Source organism: Tiliqua scincoides, chromosome 5 (genome assembly GCF_035046505.1).
Source record: "Tiliqua scincoides isolate rTilSci1 chromosome 5, rTilSci1.hap2, whole genome shotgun sequence".
NCBI lineage: Eukaryota > Metazoa > Chordata > Lepidosauria > Squamata > Scincidae > Tiliqua > Tiliqua scincoides.
In genome coordinates, this window is record NC_089825.1 from 86,228,556 (window position 1) to 86,252,640 (window position 24,085).

Genomic DNA, 24,085 nt, shown 5'->3' on the forward strand with positions numbered 1-24,085 from the left:
TTTTGACCTAATTTTTCGATGACCCCAGGGTCATCGTTTTTCTGGCCTTAACCCCACTTTTCCACGATCGCCCTCATCCTCTCCCAATCAACTCTTTTGATGCTCCAGAGCTTCTTTGGGTGACCAGCACAGCTCCTGCATGTCCAAAGTGTGCTTAGGAAAAAAAAAATTTTGGGACCTAATTTTTCGATGACCCCGGGGTCATTGTTTTTTTTTTTGCCTTAACCCGATTTTTTCACGATCGCACTCATCCTCTTCCAAACAACTCTGTTGATTCTCCAGAGCTTCCTTGGGTTGATTCTCCAGAGCTTCCTGTTCATGCTCCAAAGTTTCATTGGGTGAGCAGTACTGCTCCTGCATGTCGAAATTGTGTCTAGGGACAATTATTTTTTTGGACCTACATTTTCGATGGTCATCGTTTTTCTGGCCTGAACCTCATTTTTCAATGATCGACCTCATCCTCTCCCAACCAACTCTATTCATGCTCCAGAGTTTCCTTGGGCGACCAGCAGTGCTCCTGCATATCAAAATTGTGCCTACTGAAAATTCTTTTTTTCCGACCTCTTTTTTCGATGACCCCGGGGTCATCGTTTTCTGGCCTGAACCTCATTTTTCCACAAACACCCTCATCCTCTCCCAATCAACTCCGTTGATGCTCCAGTTTCCTTGGGTGACCAGCACTACTCCTGCATGTCCATGGTGTGCCTAGGGGAATTTTTGTTTGGAGTTTTTTTTCGATGACCCCAGGGTCATCGTTTTTCTGCCCTGAACCTCATTTTTCAAGGATCACACTCATCCTCTTCGAATCAATTGTGTTGATGCTCCAGAGTTTGATTGGGTGACCAGCACTGCTCCTGCATGTCCAAATTGTGCCTAGGGAACATTATTTTTTTGGACCAAATTATTCGATTTTACTCATTTTTAATTATTTTTGAGTCGCACACTCCATGCTTAAAGCTGTAGTTAAGAAAAATGTAAAGAAAACTACAAATGACAGTGTGTATATTTTTCAAAATGTTGCCCTGTTTTATTTTTTATCTGGAAAACTTTGTAATTAAAAGAACAAGGCTGAAACAGCTGCCTGGTTATACAAATACAGCAGTGATACAAGGACATTTTATCCCGCAGCATACTTTGACAGGAGGTGGAAGAAAAGGAAAATAAGCAAGAATTTGGTGTCTGAGTTTTCCCCTCTGCTATTCGCTGCAGTGGCGGATTTGCTCATAGGAAAAATATGTCATGAAGTTTCAGCTTCACTCATGCTTTCCCAAATGAGAAATATCTGTTCATTCAGATGATCTAAAAGAAATGCTATACATTCCCAGAAACCCAACTAGAGATTAACAAAAGACAATAGGAAGAAAACGTACACATTTTTGTTCTGCTTCTTTTGTTGTAATAGCAGTTAGCCTCTTGCAATTCTTTTCCAGTAGAGCTGCACAAAATATTCCTAGAAATATTCATAGTTTGCTTGCCATTTCCACATTTTTAAATTAACATTTAACATGGATGTTTTACAGATAGGGAATTTGTCCCCTTGCAGTTTTCAAATCTGCTACTTGTCCTTCACCCATTCCAAAATGTGGTATTTGCATATTCCTGATTTTGTGACTCACTTCTACAACGTGGTTGGCTGCAACTACAAAAACGAAGCCTTGGTCTGAAGCATGGTTGTCAACACCAACTTCCACCTAGTTTGAAGTTCCAAGAGACAGAAGTCAACATGATCTGAAACAGGATGCTAATTAAAAACCAAGAATGAATCAAAGGGATGAATCAAAGTGACAACTGATTTGCAAATTTAGGCAGTGTCTTTCTTGTCATCACAGTCAATCAAATGAGGGAGAGAAACGCTGGTGGTTTGATTTGGGTAGGAGATTTCAAACGCCATTATTGCCTCCAAATGCCCTTACACTGTTGGATTAAACTGGCTCAAACCCTGGGTCTCAAACATCTGTTCCGGCTTCCATTTGCCTGATGGTGATGAACCACAATCAATTATATGCAGCCTTCCAAACCAGAAGTGGGTTAAGGGGGTAAAAGGTGAAACCCAACTTTGCAATGATTCCTGGTTTGCATGGTGGATCTGGAAGCTGCCTGAGAAAGACTGCAATCACCTGGAAACCACTGAAAGTGGGTGAAGCCAAAGAGGACTGCAGCAAAGGAGGTGGTAAAATTTTAAAATGACATATTCTCAATTTTACACACTCACCCATTGTTTGTGTGAATTGGACTTTAAGGTGGTTGTTTTTCAGTTTCACCCAACTGGGTGGGGACAGAACAAAATTAAGAAACCACAGAATTAGAGAAATATCTGTTTAAAAACTAAAGTTCCCTGTTGTCTTTTAAAAAAAATCTTATTCTTAAAGCTGTCCTTTTACCTACAAAAGTCTTGCACCAAGAATAAAATTGCACTGCTGGAATCACATTTTTAATTACTGGTTTTCATGGTGATTTTTTTTTTTAACCAACTGCCTTTAGTCCCTCCTGCTTTCTGTGGCTTAACAGTGTGCCCTTGTCTTCTTTGCTGAAACAAAGTCTCTGAAAATTCTCACCTATTTCCAGTTCATTTCCCCATTTCTTTGTGAGAACAAGCTACACTGAAATTTTCTAACTTGAACACTTCCAGCATAGTTGGTAAACCTCAATACCTTTTAACCAGTGCTTGCAGTAAAATGGGGGGGGGGGAATCACCCACCGATTCCCATATTATACCATTTAACTCTATGCTTAGTTAAATTTTTTTGAGGGGGGGGGGTAACACCCATGGTTTTATTTTTCTGTTTTTTTAAAAGGTATTTGATATTAACATTTATTATAACAAAGAACGGTCAAGCAGCATGAAAAAAATATATCTTAGCTACATTACCTTAATTGCCAAAAATATACACATATTTTCCTCTTTAATTAAAAATAACAACAGGGGTTGTGTGTGTTAAAGACACAGGCAATATACTAAATGAGACATTAGCATCAAAAGATGGGTAAAGAAATATACCCCAGTGCAACCAAAGCATGGAATTGTCCTTTTCCAATTTTATTTTTGCTCTCTTCCTACCGAGAGAGACCACAGTGCTCTTCCAAAGCACCTTTCCAGGATGCTTCAAACATCACTTTTTTTTTTTTTTGTATCATGGATCTTAAGCCTGTTAACTTTCATGTCAGTTTCACTACTGAGTCAGTTTTTGACATCTAGGTTTGCTGGAAGGGTGCATCAGATGGAGAAGTACCTTAAGTGATCAAGGGGTTTGGAGCACCTTCCTTATGAGGAAAGGCTAAAGTGCTCCCCCGCCACTCCCCCCCCCAAGAAGGCAACTCATGGCCAAACTGGACAAGGTAGAGAAGATCCATGAGCAGACACCTTCCTTGTTTTAGTAGACTTTAAAAGCTGGGGGTGGTGGTGGAAAGAGGTTGAATAGGATCAGGACTGTAGTGCTGGGGGGGGGGGTTTCAATCTCCTCCCCCTGCACTGTTTTCCCAATCTAAAGTGCACACCCCTGCCTACTATTTGCCTAGTTAGGAAAAACATATGCAATTCTCTATATGTTATCCCTAACAGGGAAAACAGAGAGAGAATACAGATTTCTCACCTTCTTTTGCAACATTTCCACTCAGGGCCACTCATTGAAACTGACCGACAGCAAATTCAGGACCAACAAGATAGTACTTCTTCACAGAACATATAATTAAACTAGAGAACTCACTGCTGCTGGTTGTGCTGGCTTAGATGATTTTGATAGCATAGGTCTATCAGCAGGTCTATCTACCCACAATAAACAGAACCACCATGTTCCCAGAAAGTGTACCTTTCAGATACTGGGGGATAAAGGCCACTGCCGTCACAGCTTGCTTGTGGGTTGCCTGGAAATATTTGGCTAGCAACTGTTGAGAACAGGAAGCTGATGACATCTTGGTCTGATCTTGCAGGGCTTACGTTATACCTTGCCTGTTGCATTCTGTAGGCCTGATTCATGCAGCCGGTCCGAGGTTCGATCCCTGGCATCTCCCCAGATTCAATTCCCAGTTAGGGCTGGGAAAGATCCCTCTGCAAAAACCCTGAAAAGCCACTGCCAGTCAGTAAAGACAATACTGGACTTAGGTAGACTTAAGTTTTCCACAGGAAGTGGAAAGCAAGCAAGCCACTGGGATAGTCTCCTGTGCAAAGGAACTACTGGGCCGCTTCAAAGTGGCTTGCACAGGAGAATATTCTGGTGGATTCTGCCCCAAGAGATAGGTCTGTCTCCCATTCTGCCACTTTAATGGCACTCAAAATCCACTGCCTCATGGCAGGACTGAGGCTGGGTCACTTCGAGAAGCCAAGTCTTACTGCTCCTCAGGGTGGGATCCTCAATGTGATCCCCTTCCTCCTGCCTTTGGTAAAGGAGGACTAGGGTGAAACCTGCCCTCGGAAGACTTGGCCCAAGGAAGCTAGCTGCCGACCAACCCCACGCTAACTATTCAGAAGCAAAGTTAATGCAGGCCTTATTGACCCATGTCAGTATAAAGTAAGGTCTGAAACAAACCAGCCTCTTAGGAGATAGTGAGACAGAACTGAAGCAGAGACTGGATGGAGATGAACAGAGCTGACACTTCAAAATGAGAGAGGGTGCCTTTGGACGATGCCAGAAATAAGTGCTTCCTTTTTATTTCTCTCTCCTCATTTCGAACTTCTCCATCTTTCTCTACTGAGTTTCTAAAGAAAACAACTTGAGATCTACTCTGATGCAAATGCTTACTGAAGCCAGTGAGCATCTTCTAGAGAATTCACCAGAACAACTACATTCCGACATGCACAACTTCCCTTGATACAAGCTGTCTGGGCAACCTGAATAGGGTAAGTGAGATAAGTAATAAACTTGTTTAATCACAGGTGCACACAGATGGACCTTCAAAAAGGCTTGGTGTGTTTTTCCTCCAGCAGTGAGAGTCTGACTCCCTAGACCCACCCACCCCTCCAATGCTTTGGGCAAACATACTTATCAACAAATTGAATGCTGATCTGTTGGGGAAGTAGGAAGGTGGCTTTGAAACTTTACAAGTCTCCAGCTAATCAGCACAGTGCACATATATCCCCAAACATGCAGAGAGAGCAGATGCTCTGGAGAGCACCTATGCCCCACTCTTTGAGCACATGAAGTCTTCCCCAGAAAAATCCCTCCACTAACTCCTGTTTAGACAAATGTGGCACTTGCTTGTCGAAACAGCTGAATATCTAGGGCAGCAATTTTCAACCAGTGGGCCGCGGCACACTGGTATGCCACGAATGGTTCACAGGGGTGCCATGGGGGTTTGGGGAAGGCCATTTGTTAGTAGGACCACTGGGGGATGTGAGCCCCCCACCAGCAGCATGGTGTGCCTTGTCAACTGTCAAAAAACCGATGAGATGAAAGAGGTTGAAAATGGCTGATCTAGCGTCATAGAATCCCACAGGCCAAAACTCCCTGTAGTCTTTCCTGGTGTCCCCAAAGGCCAGGACCATTCACGGATTGGCCCCTCTTGGATCAGTCATGCAATCCAGATGTTTGTTCAGGATAGGCTGATCTTCTGCCAGGACTGCACAAGCCAAACCATGCATAACCCACCAGCCAAACAGGGAAGTCCACCTGGGGCTCAATAAATCTCCTGTTTCCAAGCAAGCATTTCAAAAGCCACAAGGTATGGTTGGCAGGTAGTGTTCAGCCTGGTGGGTCACAAGTTGTGAAAGCCTGAATTGTTTCTTAAGACGGGACAAACTCCATACGGCATTAAGCCTCTCGGGAGAATTGACATGCTTCTTGTTTTAAAAATAGGACCAAATCCAGACTGCAGGGCAGGAAGGAGGGAGCTTTAACCCTTTGCCCTGTCACAGTTCTAATATGGATACCTCCCCCCCCCCCACATGCTATTTGCCCCAGTATGAAACCTCCCCATTGGTGTCAGCCAACTGGAGACACTAAAGGGCTGGAAGCAGGCTTCAAGGAGAAAAATGTTTTCTTCGAACCACTAGGGGGCAGCAAGTGGAGAGTAAGGTTGAATATTGACAAACAGTCCTTGAAAGTGCTATGGGGTGAGTGTGGGATTTCCTCTCCACGCACATAAGGGCACAATGCTGCCTGCGTATTCCGTTACCCAAGCCCAACCTCTGCTTGTGAGTAAAGTGGTTGGTGTCTGACCAGCCAACTGGCACGATTTCGGGAATACGGGTTCCAAGTGACTGAGGCAATATGCCAAATGCTCCCTCCCTCCGTTTCCTGCAATGTGCCAGCTTCTACTCCTCCTACTCCCTAGATTGGGAAAGGAAGAGGGAGATGGAACAGTTGAGGGAGTGTGGAGGAGAGTGGTCGGTGTGATGTTCTAACTCACCACTCTTCTCTGCTCCACACTTCATCTTTTGTCCATTCCCCTCTTCCTTTTCCAATACTGGGCAAAGGAGGAAGAGCCATAGGGTGAGAGGGCAGATGGAGGGGGGCACTCCCTGCCAATCTGTTGCTTCCATGGCTGCCAACTCACCCAGGCAAATTCTGCAGGGGGAGGGGAATCACAAGTAAAAGCAGCAAGCAGCAGGAGGGATTTGTGGGCAGTGCAAGGGTTAATGCAATTTCACTCCCCCCCCCCACCATGAGTGTTAATTCTTTCTGCAAATACTTGCCTGCCCATGCATTAGCTTTACACTGCAGGATTCAAAATACAGTTCATAGCTATGCTCTTATTAAAGAGGTACAAACCTCTCTGTCACTGGTCTAGACCTGGGGAGTCCAAACGTTTTGGCAGGAGGGCCCCATCATCTCTCTGACACTGTGCGAGAGGCTGGGGAAAAAATTAATTTACATTTCAAATTTGAATCAATTTACATACATTTACATAAATGGATGTTTTAGAGATGGAACTTATATGAATGAGTGAAGGTCTTGCAATAGCTCAAGGCCTATAAAAGTCCTTGCACAAAGCATGGCCAGCCTTTCCTTCACTGCTGCATCAAGCACATGAAACAGCAAACAGTAGAGGGAGCCCTCGTCCCACAGCTCATGCAAGTGGTGGAACAGTCATCCTCATCCTGAGAGCAGTTGCGCTGGGCCAGCAGGGGCTCCAGGAAGTCTCCAGAGGGCCATAGACTCATTGGAGACTGGGAGCTCCCCGTGGGCCGCACTGGGAGTCCCCGAGGGCCGCAAGTGGCCTCCGGGCTGGGATTTGGGCACCCCTGGTCTAGATAGAAGCCTTGTCCTATTCTTCCTCCATTTTCAGAACCATTTTCTTAAAACAAACAAAAAAAATTAAAAATGAATTTGCTTTTTTGCACCTGGTTGCCATTTTCACCTGTGTGCCTATTCGCTCCCCTTCTTTTAGCTGAAGCTAAATGAAGCCACTTTGCCATTCAATCTTGGATCCCTCCCACACAATTTTATTTTCTTCCTATCACTTATTTGCAAGTGCATGGGTGCAATTGTGCAAATTCAGCATTTATTAATAGAGGGGGAGGGGGAGGGGGAAAAAAAAGCTTCAGACAATCAAGCCTGCAGTTCCAGGAAGAGACAGGAACTTGCATAGTGTTGGGAAGCATATATGTCCCAATCCAACTAGGAAGCTCAGGTCTGCGTGCTTGATTAGATGAGGAACTCTGCAGGACCTGCAGAAGCAATCCCCTCCCCCCCGCCCAATCCTATTATGAACTTGTACACATTAACAACAATCAGAAAACTAGAGATAGCCACAGTCCATGTTTACAAGGAGGAGTACGGGGCTGGATTTAGCCCCCACTACTTCCAAAACACTGTTCTGTGTACTTGCTGATTTGTCTTTAAAAAAAAAAAAAAATCAGCAACGCACAGATAGGGACTAATGATTAGATTCACTAGAAGGGGGAAAGACAACATTGAACTGGAATGCCGCAGAAGTGCTGGTCTGGATGAATTAAAAGGTGAGACTTTCTGTATAAACAATAAGTGCATCGTGTTGGCTCTGGAGGTGCCTGTCCATTTTTTTTTAACACTCAGCAGAAAAAAATGAAGAGTACATCAAGCATCAAGTGTTCTGTTTTCTAGCTGCTCCTTAATCTGCGTTGAAGCTGCCATAAGGGGAACTTCCTGGTTTCAATTTGGAATACTTGCCGCTATTCTCATCAGTTTCCAGTAGCTTTCTGTTAAACAAAAAACCAAACAAAAAAAACGTAATCTCCCACCCCCACCCCCTGCAACACACTGCATTGGAGCAAAACACTGGATAAGTCTGGATAAAACAAACAAACCAAAAGAAATCCTGAAAAGTAACTGTTTCTTTTCTTCTTTTTAAAGTCCACTCGAGCCCATGGCAAGTATTTTTCTTTCAATCGTTTTCCAAAAAAAGAAGAAAAACAAAAACAAAATGCACACACACAAAAAAGTGAATGTGAACAGCAGTGGTTTCTTCTGGGGTCATCGGCACACACTCACCACCAATGGATCAAGAGTAGTGCAAATTGGAGGAGGTGGCGCAGACTGTGCCTAAAATGACTGTATATCCGTGGATGCAGGAAACGCTTTTTAAGACCCTTGGTGTTTCGGTCACCCGGAGTCTCACCCCTTCAGAGCTCTAGATTTATCCAGTGGATAGGGCTGGCTGGGGGGTCCTGTAGACAACTGGCCTTGATCCTCCTGTCCCCTCATCACAGCATCCTTAAAAAAAAAATTGGTTGAGGGGAGAAGGGATCTGGTGTCTTTGCCAAGTCATCTGGCTACAAAATGGAGATAGGAGAGGGCTTGCGGTGATGGGAAGACCAATGTTCTCATCAGCTAGGATCTGATCCCACCTAGAGTCAACCGCAGAGGCAAATAGCGGTCCCAACACAGTGGCTTTGGTGTGGGTGCTCCTGCCCCTAGACAACCTCTCCATCCTGTCTCTTTGGTGATGGCTTTGAGTGGCTGACCCACTAGAGAAGGAAAACACCCTCCTGGGTAGCTGGAAAGCACCTCGATGGTAAGTATAGACACCTATTAGCACTGGCCTTCTCAAGCCATAGGCTGCCAGCAAAGGCTCCTGAAGGTGAGAAAGAGAAGAGTCTTATTCAAACACAAAGGTTAGCAAGGGGCTGATTTCTCCAGGCTGATTTTTAACAGAAAGCCTCCTGGTAACTGTGGGAGATGTGGGAAAACAAAGGTGACGTCAGCCACACTCAGACTGATTTTTTTCCTCCAGCAGATCTCCATCCCAATAAGATGGAGTGAAGCCACATCCACATGTACATCTGCTGACCTCATGGGAGGGAAACTCTCAGTACAGAATTGTGGAATTGCTCCAGCTCGTATTTCTCCCATTCTTGCCCACTGACATGATGGAGACCTCCAAAGCTCCATCTCATCCCATTTTGCTGTGTATGCCCCCTCTTGCTTCTGAACAGCTGGTTGGATTTCTTAGACCTGGTTTGGAAATGCACTGCTCTGCAAAGATATCGTTGCTGCCGCCTGGGTCATGAGCACAGCCAACCCTTGGGAGGCAGGGTGGGGACTTCTTTTCCCCCGGAAGTGCAACTTCTCTTGAAATAAGTGCAGCACAGTCGACAAAGCCAGTGAGAGGGAAGGTGTGTTTGCTCCAGTTGCCTTCTTTGGAAGGGCCCAGACCAACGGGGCTCCGAAGCAAGGAACGCGGACTCCTGACACTCCTCTGGTTGGCGTTGCCCTGCCCAAGGCTGGAAGACTTTCTCGGTCACTCCACCTTTTGGGATCCGTGGCTCAGGGAGAGATGGTTTTCCTATGGAAGAGAGCAGCCTGGCATGCCCAAAGTTAGCCTTTGTCCTGGATGGGGGCACCACCCTTCTCATTCATGCCCTAAAGGGAAAAAAAAAGGACAGAGGTACAGAACTGTCTAAACCAGTTGTGTATTGAACAGCAGTAAAAGTAAAAAAGAAAAAGAAAGAAAGGAAAAAATAAAGCAGGTAGGGAATTAAAGCAATTGGCTCAGGAATAGCCAAAGCCTGAAGAGTCTTCCTATTATGAATCTTTCCAGACTTCAGTTTTTCCGCATCCAAATATATCCTACCTGTTTCCCCCTCTTTCTGCCAACTGAATGTGGCCTAACTTGATTCCTGGGGCTACGCATGAGGTGTTGGCAGCCTCAGCCAAAATGATCTTTCACTTCCAGCGTGGCAGCCACGCAGCCTGTCACAATTCCACGACTGACACTGAATCTGTGTGAACATTCTGTGACATCACAGCAGCTCAGCCAAAAGCTAGATAGCCTTAGTAGGCTTAGTAGGTGGGCAGTGCAATCCTAACCTGCGCTCGAACAGGCAGGCTGGTGGGCCTGGGCTGTATCTAGCACAAGTTTTGGGCTGGCTGTGGTTTGGCCCGAGGCAAGAGGAAATAATTCCCTTTAGCCCATGTTGTGCTGCAGGGGTCCCAATGGGTCTACTTCAGTGGTACTCAAACTTTTCCGGCCAGTGGCTCCCTTGACCCATGTGGCTGTTGGCCATGACTCCCCATCATGTTCCTGACGGCTGGAAGTGACATAATTAAACAGGGAGTGGCCAGAAATATTAACTATATTAAATACAATATTATAATATTATATTATAATATAATATTAAATATGTATTAATCATATCATTAATTAAATGCAGATCTTAAAAATATATTATTAATACACAGCAATATACATGCTTTATAAATGATCACCTGCTGATCACTGTTGGAGACAGGATGCTGGAGTAGGTAGATTTTGTCTGGTCCAGGAAGACTCATTTTTTTAACTTTGTAAGCATATGAATAGAATTGTTTTATCAAATGAACTTTTGTGAACAACCAGTCTGACCAACATTACACACACACACACCCCTGTGGACCCCAATCCAACTAGTCATTTCTCCCATTCTCCTTGGATAGGATTGAACCCTTTATTAATTTAATGAAATTAAATTTTTCCAGCAGCTGGTGGGGAAAACAAAAATAGACCATGAAAATATATCAGAGCTGATAAGGGTTTGGTTAGGAAGCTGATTTGTCTCCTATACTAGGAGATGCACAGCTCAAGCCTATGCATGTCTACTCAGAAGTAAGTCTCATTAGAGTCAATGGGGCTTACTCCCAGGAAAGTGTGGATAGGACTGGGCTGGCAATCACTTCATCAATGGCTGATAAGTATTCCCTTCAAATAGCAAGATTCATCACTTTAAAAATACAGCCTCTCCTCTTCAGTCAAACAAGATTAATAAATCACTTTAAAAACAGTACCCTTTTTCTGCTCCTGGCCAAGGAAAGTGCCTGCTTCTCTTTCTCCCCCCTCCCCTTTGCCAACTGCATGGAAGCAACTTTAAGACCCCTAGTGACTGGTAAAATGGGAAGTGTTTTATTTGGGGAGGGGGAGGAAAGCAGGAAGGTTTGGAGATCGAAAGGGGGGAGTGGAAGAGGGGAGGGGGTTGAAAAGAGAGATTTCACTTTTCAACCCCCTCCCCAGAAGCGATCCCAGGCTGGGAACTAGGAACCAACCAGACAAGGATCAGCGAGGGTTAAGGACTGCAAGCTGAGCAAACAACATGCAGCAAACACAGAAGGTGGCAGCCTCGGAGTGGAGGGAGAAGAGGGCGGGGCGGTGGCAGCCACTCTCCTAGCTGAGCAACTCCCGTTTCTTCTGCTTTAAAAAAAAAAGCGCAGAAGACGGGCAGAAGACGGGCTCATATTCTGCCCAGGGGTGTGACTGTATCGCTGCAAGAGGACATCCCGCGCCTCCCCTTTGAGTTCCTGGCACCTCCCTAAAGAGCCGCGCCGCACAGTTTGAATAACACTGGTCTACTTGGATCTGCCTCAGACTGTCCGGGAACGGGGCTAGGATCCAGCATAAGTGCCAGATCCTGGTCTTGCCCCCTACCCATGGGACTGCCTACTTTCCCCCCTGTCCTGAAACACCTTCTCCCCACCTCCTTCTCACCCTCCCCATGCCTCCCCAAACCCCCACGCTGGCCTGGAAAGGCCAGCACAAAATTACTTGGCCTGGGGCCTGTGCTGGCATGGGGAAGCCGGTGCACACCCTTGTGCCGGCTTCTCCAACTCACATCAGCACAAATGTGCCTTATGGCATGTTTGCAACAATCCTGGACCAGCACAAGCGACTTGTGCTGGCCAAGGGGGTGTTTGGATTGCACCTTTAGTAGCCTTAGTAGGCTTTGTACTGATTCTTGTGCAGTGCTTTAAGGGGTTCCTAACTGGAAAGATGGGCTAGAAATACTTTAAATGAGTAAATAATAAAACAAGAGGTGATTCCCAGGTTTAGCTCATTCACAAGTTACTCACCATTCCTTTCTGGCCGCAGCTGTCACCCTGCAGACTGAGGAAAGGGTTTGTTTGTGCAGTGAGGACAGGTGGGATAGCTGTCCCTGCTGCAGCGGACATTAGGCTGTTCCCAGGGGTACTGAGCGGCGGGGAAGCCATCAAGGAACCGGCTGGATTGAGCTGTTGAGGGGAGATGGAGGAAAGGAGGGTGTTGCTTGCCGTGGATGGCGCAGTGCTGTTGGAGTGAAGGAGAGATGTGGAGGTAGCCGGGACGAGACCGGTCATAGGCAGTTGGGAGGAACCTGTCATCTGTAGCCTCTGGAGTTCTCTTTTCTGCTGAATCTGCTGAATCATCTGGAACACCAAAGCCTGCTGTTCCTGGGAACCAAAAGCATAAAGTAAGTCACAGAAAGAGCTGAGCAGCAGGCCCTACACCACATGCACGTAGTAGGAGAGAGACCATAACATGCTTCTCTTTGAATTGTTGCTTGACATCTTCATATGCAATGTGAACATGGTGCTGGGTGCATGCTCAGAGCAATGCCATAGCTAAGACATTTGTCATCCAGGGGCATAAAAATGAATAACACCCATAATACTCCCCCCCCCATTTTTAACAACCTCCCATACAACATTTTAGAGGACCCCAAAGGGCATTTTGAGAGCCAGGGTGGTGTAGTGGTTTGGGAGGTGGACTTAGACCTGGATGATCCAGGTTCAAATCCCCCCTCAGCCACAAAGCTTCCTGGGTGACCTTGGGCCAGTCACTTTCTCTCAGCCTCACCTACCTCACAGGGTTGTTGTGAGGACAAGAAAGAGGGGACGAGCAGCTGTGTAAACCGCCCTGAGCTCTTTGGAGGAAGGGCGGCATAAAAATGTGAAAAATAAATAAATAGATGTCATGGTTTTTTTTGTTTTTTTTTGCAAAAGTGCCTTTTGTAGGCCTCCAGGAAGCCTTCTGAGGCCTGTGGGGTAATGGGTACCTTCTGAGGCCCTAGGTACCAAGCCTTTTGGGGGTGTTTTAGAGGTCCCTGAAAGGCACTTCCAGTTTCCATCAAAAATCAGAAGTGTCCTTTGGAAGCCTCTAAGACAAGGCAAGTTACCCGAGATAATGAACCCCCCTGGCCCTCCCTTAGCTGCACCACTGACCCAGAGCAGTCTCGTGGCATTTTGCTTGGGCTGATGAGCAAGGAAGCATCAGGTCCATCAAGCCTTAGAAGAAAAGGCCAAACTTTTGCAGAGCAACCCCACCTCCATCCCAGCTATCTGGCTTAGAAGAAGCCTTGCCTTTCTTTTTGGGGAATTCCATGACCGGCTACACCTTGCTTGTCCCTCAGATTTAACCATGTAAACAACCCACACTGACCAGGAGGAACATACCGTGCTGAGCGGCTGTGATGTCAGAAGTTGCTGCAGTTGCTGGAGCTGGAGTTCATGTTGGCTGAGGAGCTGCCGCTGCTGCTCTGTCAGGTGGCTTGTGCCAGGTATACTATGGGAAGAGGAGGCGAGCAGGAAGGGGAGGTGAGCACAACCCGTCAAAGGCATGATGGAGGTCACAGAAACAGAGAAAAACCCACTTTTCATCCCAATCCCATGCAATCCCAAACCCAATCCCAGGATCAGGCTGTGCTATGGAGGGTTTTGCGACAGCGGAAGACTGGCTGCCAATGGAGCATGGAGTGTTCCATCAGCAGCTATTTGGGGATTGTTGCCACAAAAGGCAACAGCACTCCCCATCCATTGAGGGACCTGTCTGCGAATGCTGGAGCAGGTAAGGCTGTGGAGGAGGTGGCAGGGTGTGTGTGTGTGAAACAGCAGGGAGGGGTGAAACTGAGCAGGGAGAGAGTTGGAATGGGGGGGGGAGACTGTGGGAGGGGCTGAATCCAGTGGTGATGGTGCATGCCAGGTCCTATCCCCTATTTTTGCAGCCTCCCTACCCCCCTTTTTCTCCTTGGACTTCCAAGGACTTCCTTGAACTTCCAGCTAATGAGATCTGGGAGACGCATTGTGGAGCAGGAAACTCGTGGAGGGGTAAGGGGACTTAAATCCCCTTTCCTCTCCAAAACCTCCAGATCTGCCCTCTCTGCTGGACCCAATATGCTCCTTTTTGACATGGCTGCACTAGTGGAGGGGAGGATAGAATTGGGCTCTCTATTTTGTAGGAAAGATGTTGTGGAGAAGCCTCAAAGGGCTGTTTTCTTCTCACTGGAAATGGTGAGCCCATAAGGCAGACAATTTAAGCAGTGCACCTCTTACTAATCAACATGGGCACAGTCCACTGAGAAGCCAGCTTGCACAAGTTTCATTGAAATGAACAGAAGATACCAAAGAGCACACAAGTTCCTTGTCTCCTGGTAGGACTGGTCCCCAATCGTATTCCATCACTGATCCCTTTTCATCATTCTCTGCTGCCCCTAGTGGTCACTTGGTCCATGTTACAGAGGCTGCAATCCTATGCACACAGTGGAGTAAGAGGCTAATCCTATCCAACTTTTCAGGGCTGATGCAGCTGTGTCAATGGGACATGTGCTGCATCCTGCAGTGTGGAGGCTGTCACAGAGGTGCATTTCGGCTGCACTGGTGCTGGAAAGTTGGATAGGATTGCGCACTAAGTCCCATTAAAGTCAATGGAGCTTACTTCTGAGTAGACATGCTTTGGCTTGTGCTGCAAGTTTTCTAACAACGCTACTCATACTTGCAACTCAGAATTGGGCCACTAACAAGCACATCACATATACACAAACAGAAACAGCAGTTGTCAGGGAAGTTGAAAACTGGGGGGACGGGTTTGAATATCAGACAGCATGAAATGCTCTATCTCAGGGCTGTCCAAACATTTTGGGAGGAGGGCCACATCAACTCTCTGACACTTTGTCAGGGGTCAGGAAAAAAAAGAATTTGCATTTGAAATTTGAATAAATTTACATAAATGAATATATTTGAGATGGAACTTATATGAATGAATGAAGGTCTTGCAGTAGCTCAAGGCCTATAAAAGGCCTTGCACAAAGCAAGGCCAGCCTTTCCTTTGCTGCCACTGCTGCATCACAGACGTGAAACAGCAAGCAGTGGAGGGAGCCCTTGTCCCACGACTCAGGTGAGAGGTCAAGCAGTTGCCCTCACGCTGAGAGCAGTTGCGTCGGGCCAGCGTGGGCTCCAGCAAGGCTCTGGAGGGCCAGAGGCTCATTAGAGACTGGGGGCTCCCTGTGGGCCAGATTGGGAGCTCCCAAGGGCCGCAAGTGGCCCCCAGGCTGGGGTTTGGGCACCACTGCTCTATCTGAAGGATCCATAAAGGAAATGTATTACTGTATTTAAAAGGAAATAAATCATATAACGGAGGGGAGACAGAACGTCTCTGGGTCTCAAGCCCACTTTTTGAATTCTCTGTTCCTTCCCTGTTGCCTCCCCTTCTCTCCTCATGCCTGAGCCTTACCTGCTTTGATTGGTGGACAGCTGCAGATTTGGGGGACCACTGGTTTGTGCCAAGAGGGGATTCTGCGTCTGGGTGGTCATTGCTCCATTCAGACCTCCTAGGATACCATTGATGGGGACCTGCTGTCCTCCTGCCAGGTTTCCAAGGAGACCATCCACCAGGTTGTGATTGGCTGTGGCACCACCACTGTGGGCGGTCCCCATTGTCCTTGCCATACCATTCACTGGTGGTTGTTGCTGCAACCCAGTAGTTAGCGGAAGGGAGGCGGGGCTCTGTTGCAGTAAGGGCAGCGGAGGAGGTGTGCTGTGGAAGGAGAGTGAGGAACTGCTTCTGCTCGGACAACCAGAGTGAGGATCCTGGTGGGAGAGGGGAAAGAGAAAGGATCATTATGGCACATTGGGGAGCATATCTACAGCTGTCGCTGGTCTGCACTAGAAAAACCAAAATGCTGCTGCACCCAAACAGAATTTTACTATCTGTGGAAAGTTTACAAAGTGAGCAAATTACATAAGTTTTATGAGTATGCAACATGTATTCTGTAGTTTTAAAAACTCTTTTGCATTATCCAGTCTTGTTTTGCTTCTCAGGATGAGGAGCAAGTAGCGATGTCGGGCACAGATGCCTCATCCCCAATGACTTGAATAAATAAGGAAATGTTGGGTGTGCTGAGAGCAAGCCAAGCACATCCTGCACTTTTTGTTTCATTTTAAGGAACTGTACAAGGAGACTCAATTCAGCAACTTTCCTGCAACAGGTAGACTATTTATCCTTTGCATCCACCTGGAGTCGGGGCTTCATTTGTGTCAGACCACAGCCAAGGAGGAATCCGTTTCTAACATCAGGGCTAAAAAGGCTCGTAGGAAACAATCACTTTTTCCACAGATTTGTGTGTCAACCTTTGTTTCCTACAGCAGTCATCTCCTCTGCCCCACTCCACTTTCCTCATTTTTCCTTGTCTTTGAGGAGACAAGGCAGAAACAGAGTGAGGAGGTGCAAAATCTGTTGTTTTCTTGTTTTTCCTTTATGTTCTTCCCAGGGTTAAGGTTGCCAACTCTGACTGACTTCTGACTGAAATTTTAGAGATTGTTCTTCCCCCAGCACATGTCATGTCTAGAGGTGGGAGAAAACAGTTTTTATTATTATTATTATTATTATTATTATTATTATTATTATTATTATTATTATTATTATTATTATTTTGCAGATTTCAGTGTTTTCCAAAGACAGAAGTGCAGAAAGTGGTGTTATGTATTTTTTACTACTTTCATTCAAAATTTCCATTATAATTATAATTACAATCGCTTTAAAAGTGTACTAGGTTGGTGACGTAGGTCGTATAGTGTCAGCAAATGAAGCCACAGTCATTACTCATGTGGACCCTCCCATTAGATAATAAAAATAAAATAAAATGATTTTATTTGTTTGTTTGTTTTTTACAAAAATGAAAAGTGCAGAAAGCGGTGTTATGTATTTTTATTTCGTTATCACCATTTTCTCTCACCTCTAGTCATGTCATTTAGCCAAGGAGGCCCTGTTAAATCTCTAAGATTGCTTTCAGTAGCCTCTTGGAGATTGATGTGGACTCCTGGAGACTCCAGGCCTAGTCGTAGATGGTTGGCCACTCTATCTGTGGAAACAGGGGCCCAGCTACAAGGGGCTGGAGGCAGGGACAAAGGGGACAGCAGCTGATGCGGGAAGGCACAGAGCTGAGTAGAGCAAATAACTGAAAGCCAGAGAACTAATGCAGACTAAAGAAAGGACATACAGCAGCACTACCTCCATTGAGAATGGAGGAGAGCATAGTAGTGACAGTAGAGGTTGGTCTAGCTATAGCCAGCCATTGGAAATGAAAAAAACCAACCAACCAGGAGAAAATACTGTGGCCAGAGAAGGCCAGACAAATCCTCTCCATCAGAATGAGATTCTTGGTTGCCATGGTGACTGTTTTTGTGGACGGCTGTCAAGAAGTCAGAGCAGACGGCACTTGGTTGCACAGACCACTGGTCTGATTTATAGACAGGCTGCTCCGCATGTCAAGATGCTTGGAATTGACCAACTTGACAGACTGACTTGCTCACTCACGGCAGCATCCAAATTGTTAGGGTAGCTCCACAGGAGCCGGGTCCCTGAAACATGGTACACCCACAGGCCAAGTCATTGTGACTATTAGGAAAAAACCTGAAAAAGGGATATTTCATACGTGTCGTGAAATACGGGACACAAGAAGCAAAACTTCAGCAGACAAGGAAATTAACACTCTAACTAGACAGCTGAAATTCTACAGCAAATTACCTCAAAACTAGGAGCTGAAGGATTCAGATACATGGGGCTGACTGAATCAAAGAGCGCTTCTCAATAAAGGCCAGCAAGGGCTGAGAAGTCTACCTGTGGGGGTTAAATTCCATGTTCATACACTTGAACTGGAGCTGGGCCGTGTTGTTAGAGTCTACATGCAAAATAGTGTATTGGTCCCCTTTGAGAAGTCTGCCATTTGCAGGTGAAGAAAGCTAACCAGGATCTTGAGCATTGGATCTTGGATCTAGACAGGATCTTGAGCATTTCTCAAAACCCACTGGTGGGTTGCGACCCAATTTTTAGTGAGTCGCAGGCCCACCACAACCAAGAAGCTGTAGTATGATTTATTTCCATTGATCCCTCTTCTGGCTAATCTTCCCACACCCTCCCTGTTCCAATTCCTATGGATAATTTCACTAAGGTGAAAGATAAGCAGACAGTGGATAACCGGTTGGAGATTCTTCCTCCTCAATGTGTTTAATTGTGATCCCCTCTGCTTTCCCTGCCTGTGGAGTGGATCCTTCAGAATTCTCAATAGCTAGAGGTGAGCAGCTCTCATGTGAAGAATCGAACATGGAACCTGGCTTTGCGCTCCATGAATGGAAGCCAGGAATGTATATGTATCCTTGTGGACAGCAAACTGAATTTGCTAGGATCCTGTAAGTATCCAGATGAGAGAGAGGGGTGGACAGGAATTTGGTGGCTGCTGTCATTCAGTTAACCCGAGCAGCAGCATCCTTCCGACCCCTGAAACATTTAAACCCCTGTTCCTCATTGTGCATCCCGCAGGCCCATCAGCCATACTGAGCCTCTGACTGTCATTTCAACACAACAGCCACTGCATGACACAGTGCCTGTGCAGAAATATAAAGACACTTGTTAGCCAAGACTAGGCTGTTGGTGTTAGGGCTGGCCCATGAGCTTTCGGTGCCTGAGGCTGAAAATGCAAATGGGAACTGGCCTTCCAACTAATTAACAGGGGGCACAACCTACAGAGAATATCTGCTGTGCAGCTCCTAAACAGTTCCTAGTGGTGCTTGTGCAGTATGTCTGATGTCCTATTATCCTCAATGGCACCCAAAATCCACTGCCTGAAAGGACCACTTTATCTTGCTTCATGAGCGAGTTGCCTCCGGTAGACACGAGAGTACAAAGAAGAGACTCAGACACTCCATACCTCAGAGGAAGTGGAAAGCGAATTCTCAATGCCAAAGCTGTTCTTGCAAGGGGGGCTCTTGCAGGCACTCAGCGAGTCACTGCTGCACGCTAGAAGGGAAGACGTGAATCAGAGAATGGCAGAGCTTTTGCTACCATATTCTCCTGATTGAACTGCCCCCATATCTGAATTCGGGACTAAGAGCATCTGGGCCAGGCAAAATGACTCTCTGGAAAGACCAAGTCTCAGAATCTCTCTTTTTATTTTTTCATTTCATTGATGTTTTAAATCAGGGGTGTGCAAAGTTTTTGGCGGGAGGGCCACATCAGCTCTCTGACACTGTGTCGGGGGACAGGGAAAAAAAGAATTAATTTACATTTAAAATTTGAATAAATTTACATAAGTTTACATAAATGAATATATTAAAGATGAACTTTTATGAACGAATGAAGGTCTTGCAATAGCTCAATGCCTATAAAAGGCCTTGCATAAAGCAAGGCTGGCCTTTCCTTTGCTGCCGCTGCTGCATCACAGATGTGAAAGAGCAAGCAGTGGAGGGAGCCCTCATCCCACAGCTCACATGAGAGGTCAAACAGTCGCCGTCACGCTGAGAGAAGTTGCGTTGAGCCAGTGCGGACTTCAACAAATCTCCGGAGGGCCAGAGGCTCATTGGAGACTAGGGGCTCCCTGAGGGCCACATTAAGAGACCTCAAGGGCCGCAAGTGGCCCCCGGGCCGGGGTTTGGGCACCCGTTTTAAATTAAAAAAAAAAATCCAAATGAGACTTTCCCACTTCTCTCATCTACAAAACGGCTCATAACAGGAAAGGAAGATTAACGAAAGGATAAATAATGTAATGGTACCATTAAAAGCAGCAACGTACTCATGAAATACATGTGAACGTTCTACATAAATAACCACAGTAAACAACAAAAGTTGGTAAAAGCAAAAAGGTTTATGGCGGCTTGAATCAAGACCACAAATGCTCCATTAAGAGCATTAAGAACCCTCATGCATAAAAATGTTTTGACTTGGTTCTTGAAACCTCCCTGACACCGCCCTGAGGTAAGCCCTATATTCATTTAATTCATTTTCCTCTTACCCAAAACCGTGTGCATGACGATCCTCCCTTTTTGTCCTCACTGCAACCTTGTGAAGAGGGGCTAGTCTCAGAGATAATGACCAGCCCAAGGTCACCAAGTAAGTGACACTGCTGAGTGGACGTTTGAACCCAAGTCTCCCAGGTACTAGACTGCTACTCTAACCAGTACATCACACAGGCTTTCAGAGGCGCCTCTAGTGAAAGGTTTCCAGAGTCCTGGCTGCAACTCAGGAATTTGTCAATTGTCTTACCATTGGGGGCCAGGATGTACTGGGCCTGCCCTGAGGGACCATTGCTGGTAGTCACCACTGGAAATGGGACAGAAAGCTGGACATTCAGGAGCTGCAGGCGCTCCTTCTTAGCTGCCAAAGTCATGATCTGCTCCTGGAGACGCTGATTCTCTTTCTGCAGTGAATGGAGTGCCTTGAGCATTTCTACAACTGCAAGAAATGTAGGTGGGAAGGGGGGCAGGGAGAGGAGAGAAGCGAAGAAGGGTTGGGAGACAGAGCAGATTGGGGGAGGGGCGGGGGAGGAGAGCAGTGACTCAGTTAGAGCATACATGGAAGGAACACATTCTGTGGAATCTATCCCAGAATTCTCCTCTTTACTGCTCCTGCTGTTCTTACATCTGTTTTTATTTGTGTAAAACCTACCATGGCCTTGTGGAAAAGGCAAATGTTTTTGATAAATAAATACATTTCTTCCATTTGCATTCCACCCTTTCTCCAAAGAAGGTCAGGATGGCACACATGGGATTATGTCATATTTTTCCTCGCAACTCTGTCAGGTAAGTTAGGCTGACAGATAGTTAACTGGCCCAAGGTCATCCAGTCAGGTTCTTAGTTCTCCCCACTCACATCCATTATGCTAACCATTACAGCACATTGGTTCTCCAACATCCTTCTCTTCTTTTGATAGGCAGACAACATCTGAGAAGGATGGGAGCCCTAATCTTCAAACTTTCACTTGAACAAGTAGTTTGGAACTAGAAATTCTCTTTTAAGATAGGGATGGGGGTAGAGGCCAGTGGTTGGGTGCATGCTTTGCTTGCTGAAGATCCCAAGTTCACGCCCTGGCCTCTCCAGGCAGGGCTAGGAATTACTCCCATCTGAAACCCTGGAGGGCTACTGTGGGTCAGTGTCAACCGTACAGATTTAGATGGACAAATGATTTGACCCTATATGAGGCAGTATGCAATAAACAAAAAACAAAAAAAACAACCCAGGGGTGGTCCATCCATGAGGCCAACACCTGAGGCTTTCCTCCACCTCTGAGGAGAGGGCTTCTGCACTCTCCTGTGACTCACTGTTGACGCCGGCCTCCCCATTGCCCTGTTTCTCTAAGAGTTGCTCGATGTTTGGTGTGGCCTGGGGAACATTTTCCAGCTGTCCACTGCTGGTTGAGACTGTCTGGTCAAAGAGGGTGGGAAGGCTGCTGATGGGGGACCTGTTGAGAGACCAAGGAGGAGAAAAAAGAGGCATCGGAAGTGGGAATTAGAATCTGCACCCCTCACTCGTCCATAGAAAGCTATACATTGCCCCTATCTCAAGCTCAGAACTCCATGTTAGTTAGTTGTGAGACATGTAAAGCTCAGTTCCGAAAACTGAATGCATGAGGAAGAGTTTGCTTATGTTTGCTTAGTTTGCATAAATTATTCTGCTATTGCTAACCAAAGGGGGAGCCCCATAGTCTGCTTTTGAGATTTCACCCAGTGTTTCATATTTTAATCTTTTCTCCCAGCCTTGAGGGCTAGAAACACGCTCTTTCTTTTCAACTGAAAATTATGATTCTATAGGTACTGAGTGCTGCACCCAGTCCCAAATTCCGAGCTTGTGGAAATGCAGAATACAGACGTTCCTGGCTAGAGACATTTATTCAATCTAATTATAATAAGTTTGCAAGCCAAAGGTAAACAATTCGGCAACAGCTTCCCCCTGCCCTTCATAAAGCCCACACGAGCAGAGTGGGCTATGTGAAGGGGGGGGGGAGCTGTCGCCAAATTGGGTGGAATGTGTATAACAGGAAAAAGGGGGGCATATCGGCCACATCAAAGAATTCAAGGAAAATGGACTACAGGCACATAAAATTATACCTCTTGCCAGGGCCAAACTTGTGGCAAACCTGGGACAGAACCCGTACCAAACATCTAAAAAAAAAAAAAGCTGTGAGCAGTGTGTGCAGTTTGGAGGGATGAAATGGGAGGGAGGCGCAGTTAAACCTTCCCCTGCACTCTTTTCCCCCAGGCACTTTTCCCAAGCTAAGATTCCAAAATGTGTGCTTGCCATGATGGAAGAAAAATGCCTGGGGGAGAGGAATGCAAGGGAGAAGTGGCAATTTAGCATCTCCTCAACTACCCCCCACTTCCTTGAGTTTCAACCCCCCTGCCAATTTTAGATGCTTGGGGAAACCTTATTTCCCAGTCTGACACATGCCTAGTTTGGTTCCAAGAACAGATGAAATAGAAATGGCTGTCTACAAGCTTCTCACAATTCCACGTTTGTCTGGGAAACAGACGGCAGACACCATTTCTGTTTCATCCTGTGCATTCAAAGAGGATGGAATATGGCTGTATCTCATCCCAAAAAGCAGATCAAATGTGCACCAGACAGGCTTATTAACAAAGCTGGTTTCCTAAGATTCCCAATGTGTTTCAAAAATCAGTGCTCAGGGGAAACTACTTAACCCATGAATTAAAAAAAAAAAAAAATAGAATTCTGGTAGAATTCAGACTCCTCTAATGGACTCCAGAGTAACTGAGCTATTTCATCTTACAGCTGTAAGTTCCATTTGGATTCACTGAGTGCAGAACAACAGCTCTCTCCACATTTGTTTTGTATTTGCAAAATGTGGGAAACCAGCTTGATACAAAATCTGCCTTGCACTTGTGATTTTGCCTTCCTTTCCCTGCTATATAGTTCATCCTATCCGTAATAATGCATTAGTGCATTATTTCACACACTGACACCCCTCCACTCTTTCAGGAAAAGAAACTTACATGGAAGAAAGACTCTCTTGAGGTGATGCACCTCGACAGGCAAAATTGCAATCTTCTAAATCTGGTTCTGGAAGAGGAAAGATAAATGATCGGTTTTAAACAATAGTTTGCGGACTGATCTTGGAAGCTAAGCAGGGTCAGGCCTGGTTAGTACTTGGATGGGAGACCACCTGGGAATACTGGGTGCTGTAGACTTATACCATAGCCTTTCGAGACTGAAGGTTGCCAACCATTTGCGGACCAAAACAAACCCCTGCCTCAAACCCTAGTTTTAGCAATAGATCTGGGGGCCAAACTAGACGTGATAAGACTCGTTTTTTTAAAACTTGGCTTTGGCACAATTATACATAAAGCAGGGGTGAGGACTTTTGGAGTGAAGTGCATGCAGGTGCGGGGGACCTGAATCCTCTCAGTTCCTGATGCTAACCCTCCTAGGAACACTCCCTGCCCATCCTTTTCTCCCAGACAAGTTCACTTCCAGGTTCACTGATTGACTCAAAAGAAAATTTCCTGGGGAGACAGACTGTGGGGAAGTTCACTGTAGGCAAGGAAAGGGTTAAACACCTCTACTGAATTTCTTTGGCTCAAAAGACTGGGCTCTGCTTTCTGTGTAACTGGGAATGGAACAGTCCCGTATTTAAGCAAATGGGCCTGTCAGTGTCATGTCTGTGTTTGCAAGATCTTTATGGAACTTGCCATATTAACTGTTTTGCAGAAGTGAACTGGGTCCCACCTAGATCTTATAATGTCTAGCATGGATCTTCTCAAAGCACAATTCCAAAAGTTTCCTAAACTCAATATTTATACAGTTAAGATTCTACATTATATTCTCCACACCCTCTGCTGGCTGAGAATGAAAGCTACTACTTGAAACTTCTTGGGAAAAACCAAAA

General features: G+C 45.9%; 1 protein-coding gene across 3 annotated transcripts in view; it reads right to left on the reverse strand.

Annotated features, from left to right (window-relative positions):
* Positions 1 to 1,001: 1,001 nt before the first annotated feature.
* MLLT6 (MLLT6, PHD finger containing) overlaps positions 1,002 to 24,085 on the reverse strand; it is a 111,016-nt gene continuing 87,932 nt past the window's right edge. For all 3 annotated transcript variants that reach the window (XM_066627167.1, XM_066627168.1, XM_066627165.1), the window contains exons 13-20: positions 23,193 to 23,259; positions 21,504 to 21,643; positions 20,449 to 20,637; positions 19,118 to 19,206; positions 15,646 to 16,001; positions 13,593 to 13,701; positions 12,234 to 12,590; positions 1,002 to 9,776 (exon numbers count right to left, since the gene is read on the reverse strand). In XM_066627167.1, coding sequence (XP_066483264.1) covers positions 9,732 to 9,776; positions 12,234 to 12,590; positions 13,593 to 13,701; positions 15,646 to 16,001; positions 19,118 to 19,206; positions 20,449 to 20,637; positions 21,504 to 21,643; positions 23,193 to 23,259 — 1,352 coding nt within the window. In that variant the 3' untranslated portion in view covers positions 1,002 to 9,731. The remainder of the gene's footprint in view (positions 9,777 to 12,233; positions 12,591 to 13,592; positions 13,702 to 15,645; positions 16,002 to 19,117; positions 19,207 to 20,448; positions 20,638 to 21,503; positions 21,644 to 23,192; positions 23,260 to 24,085) is intronic.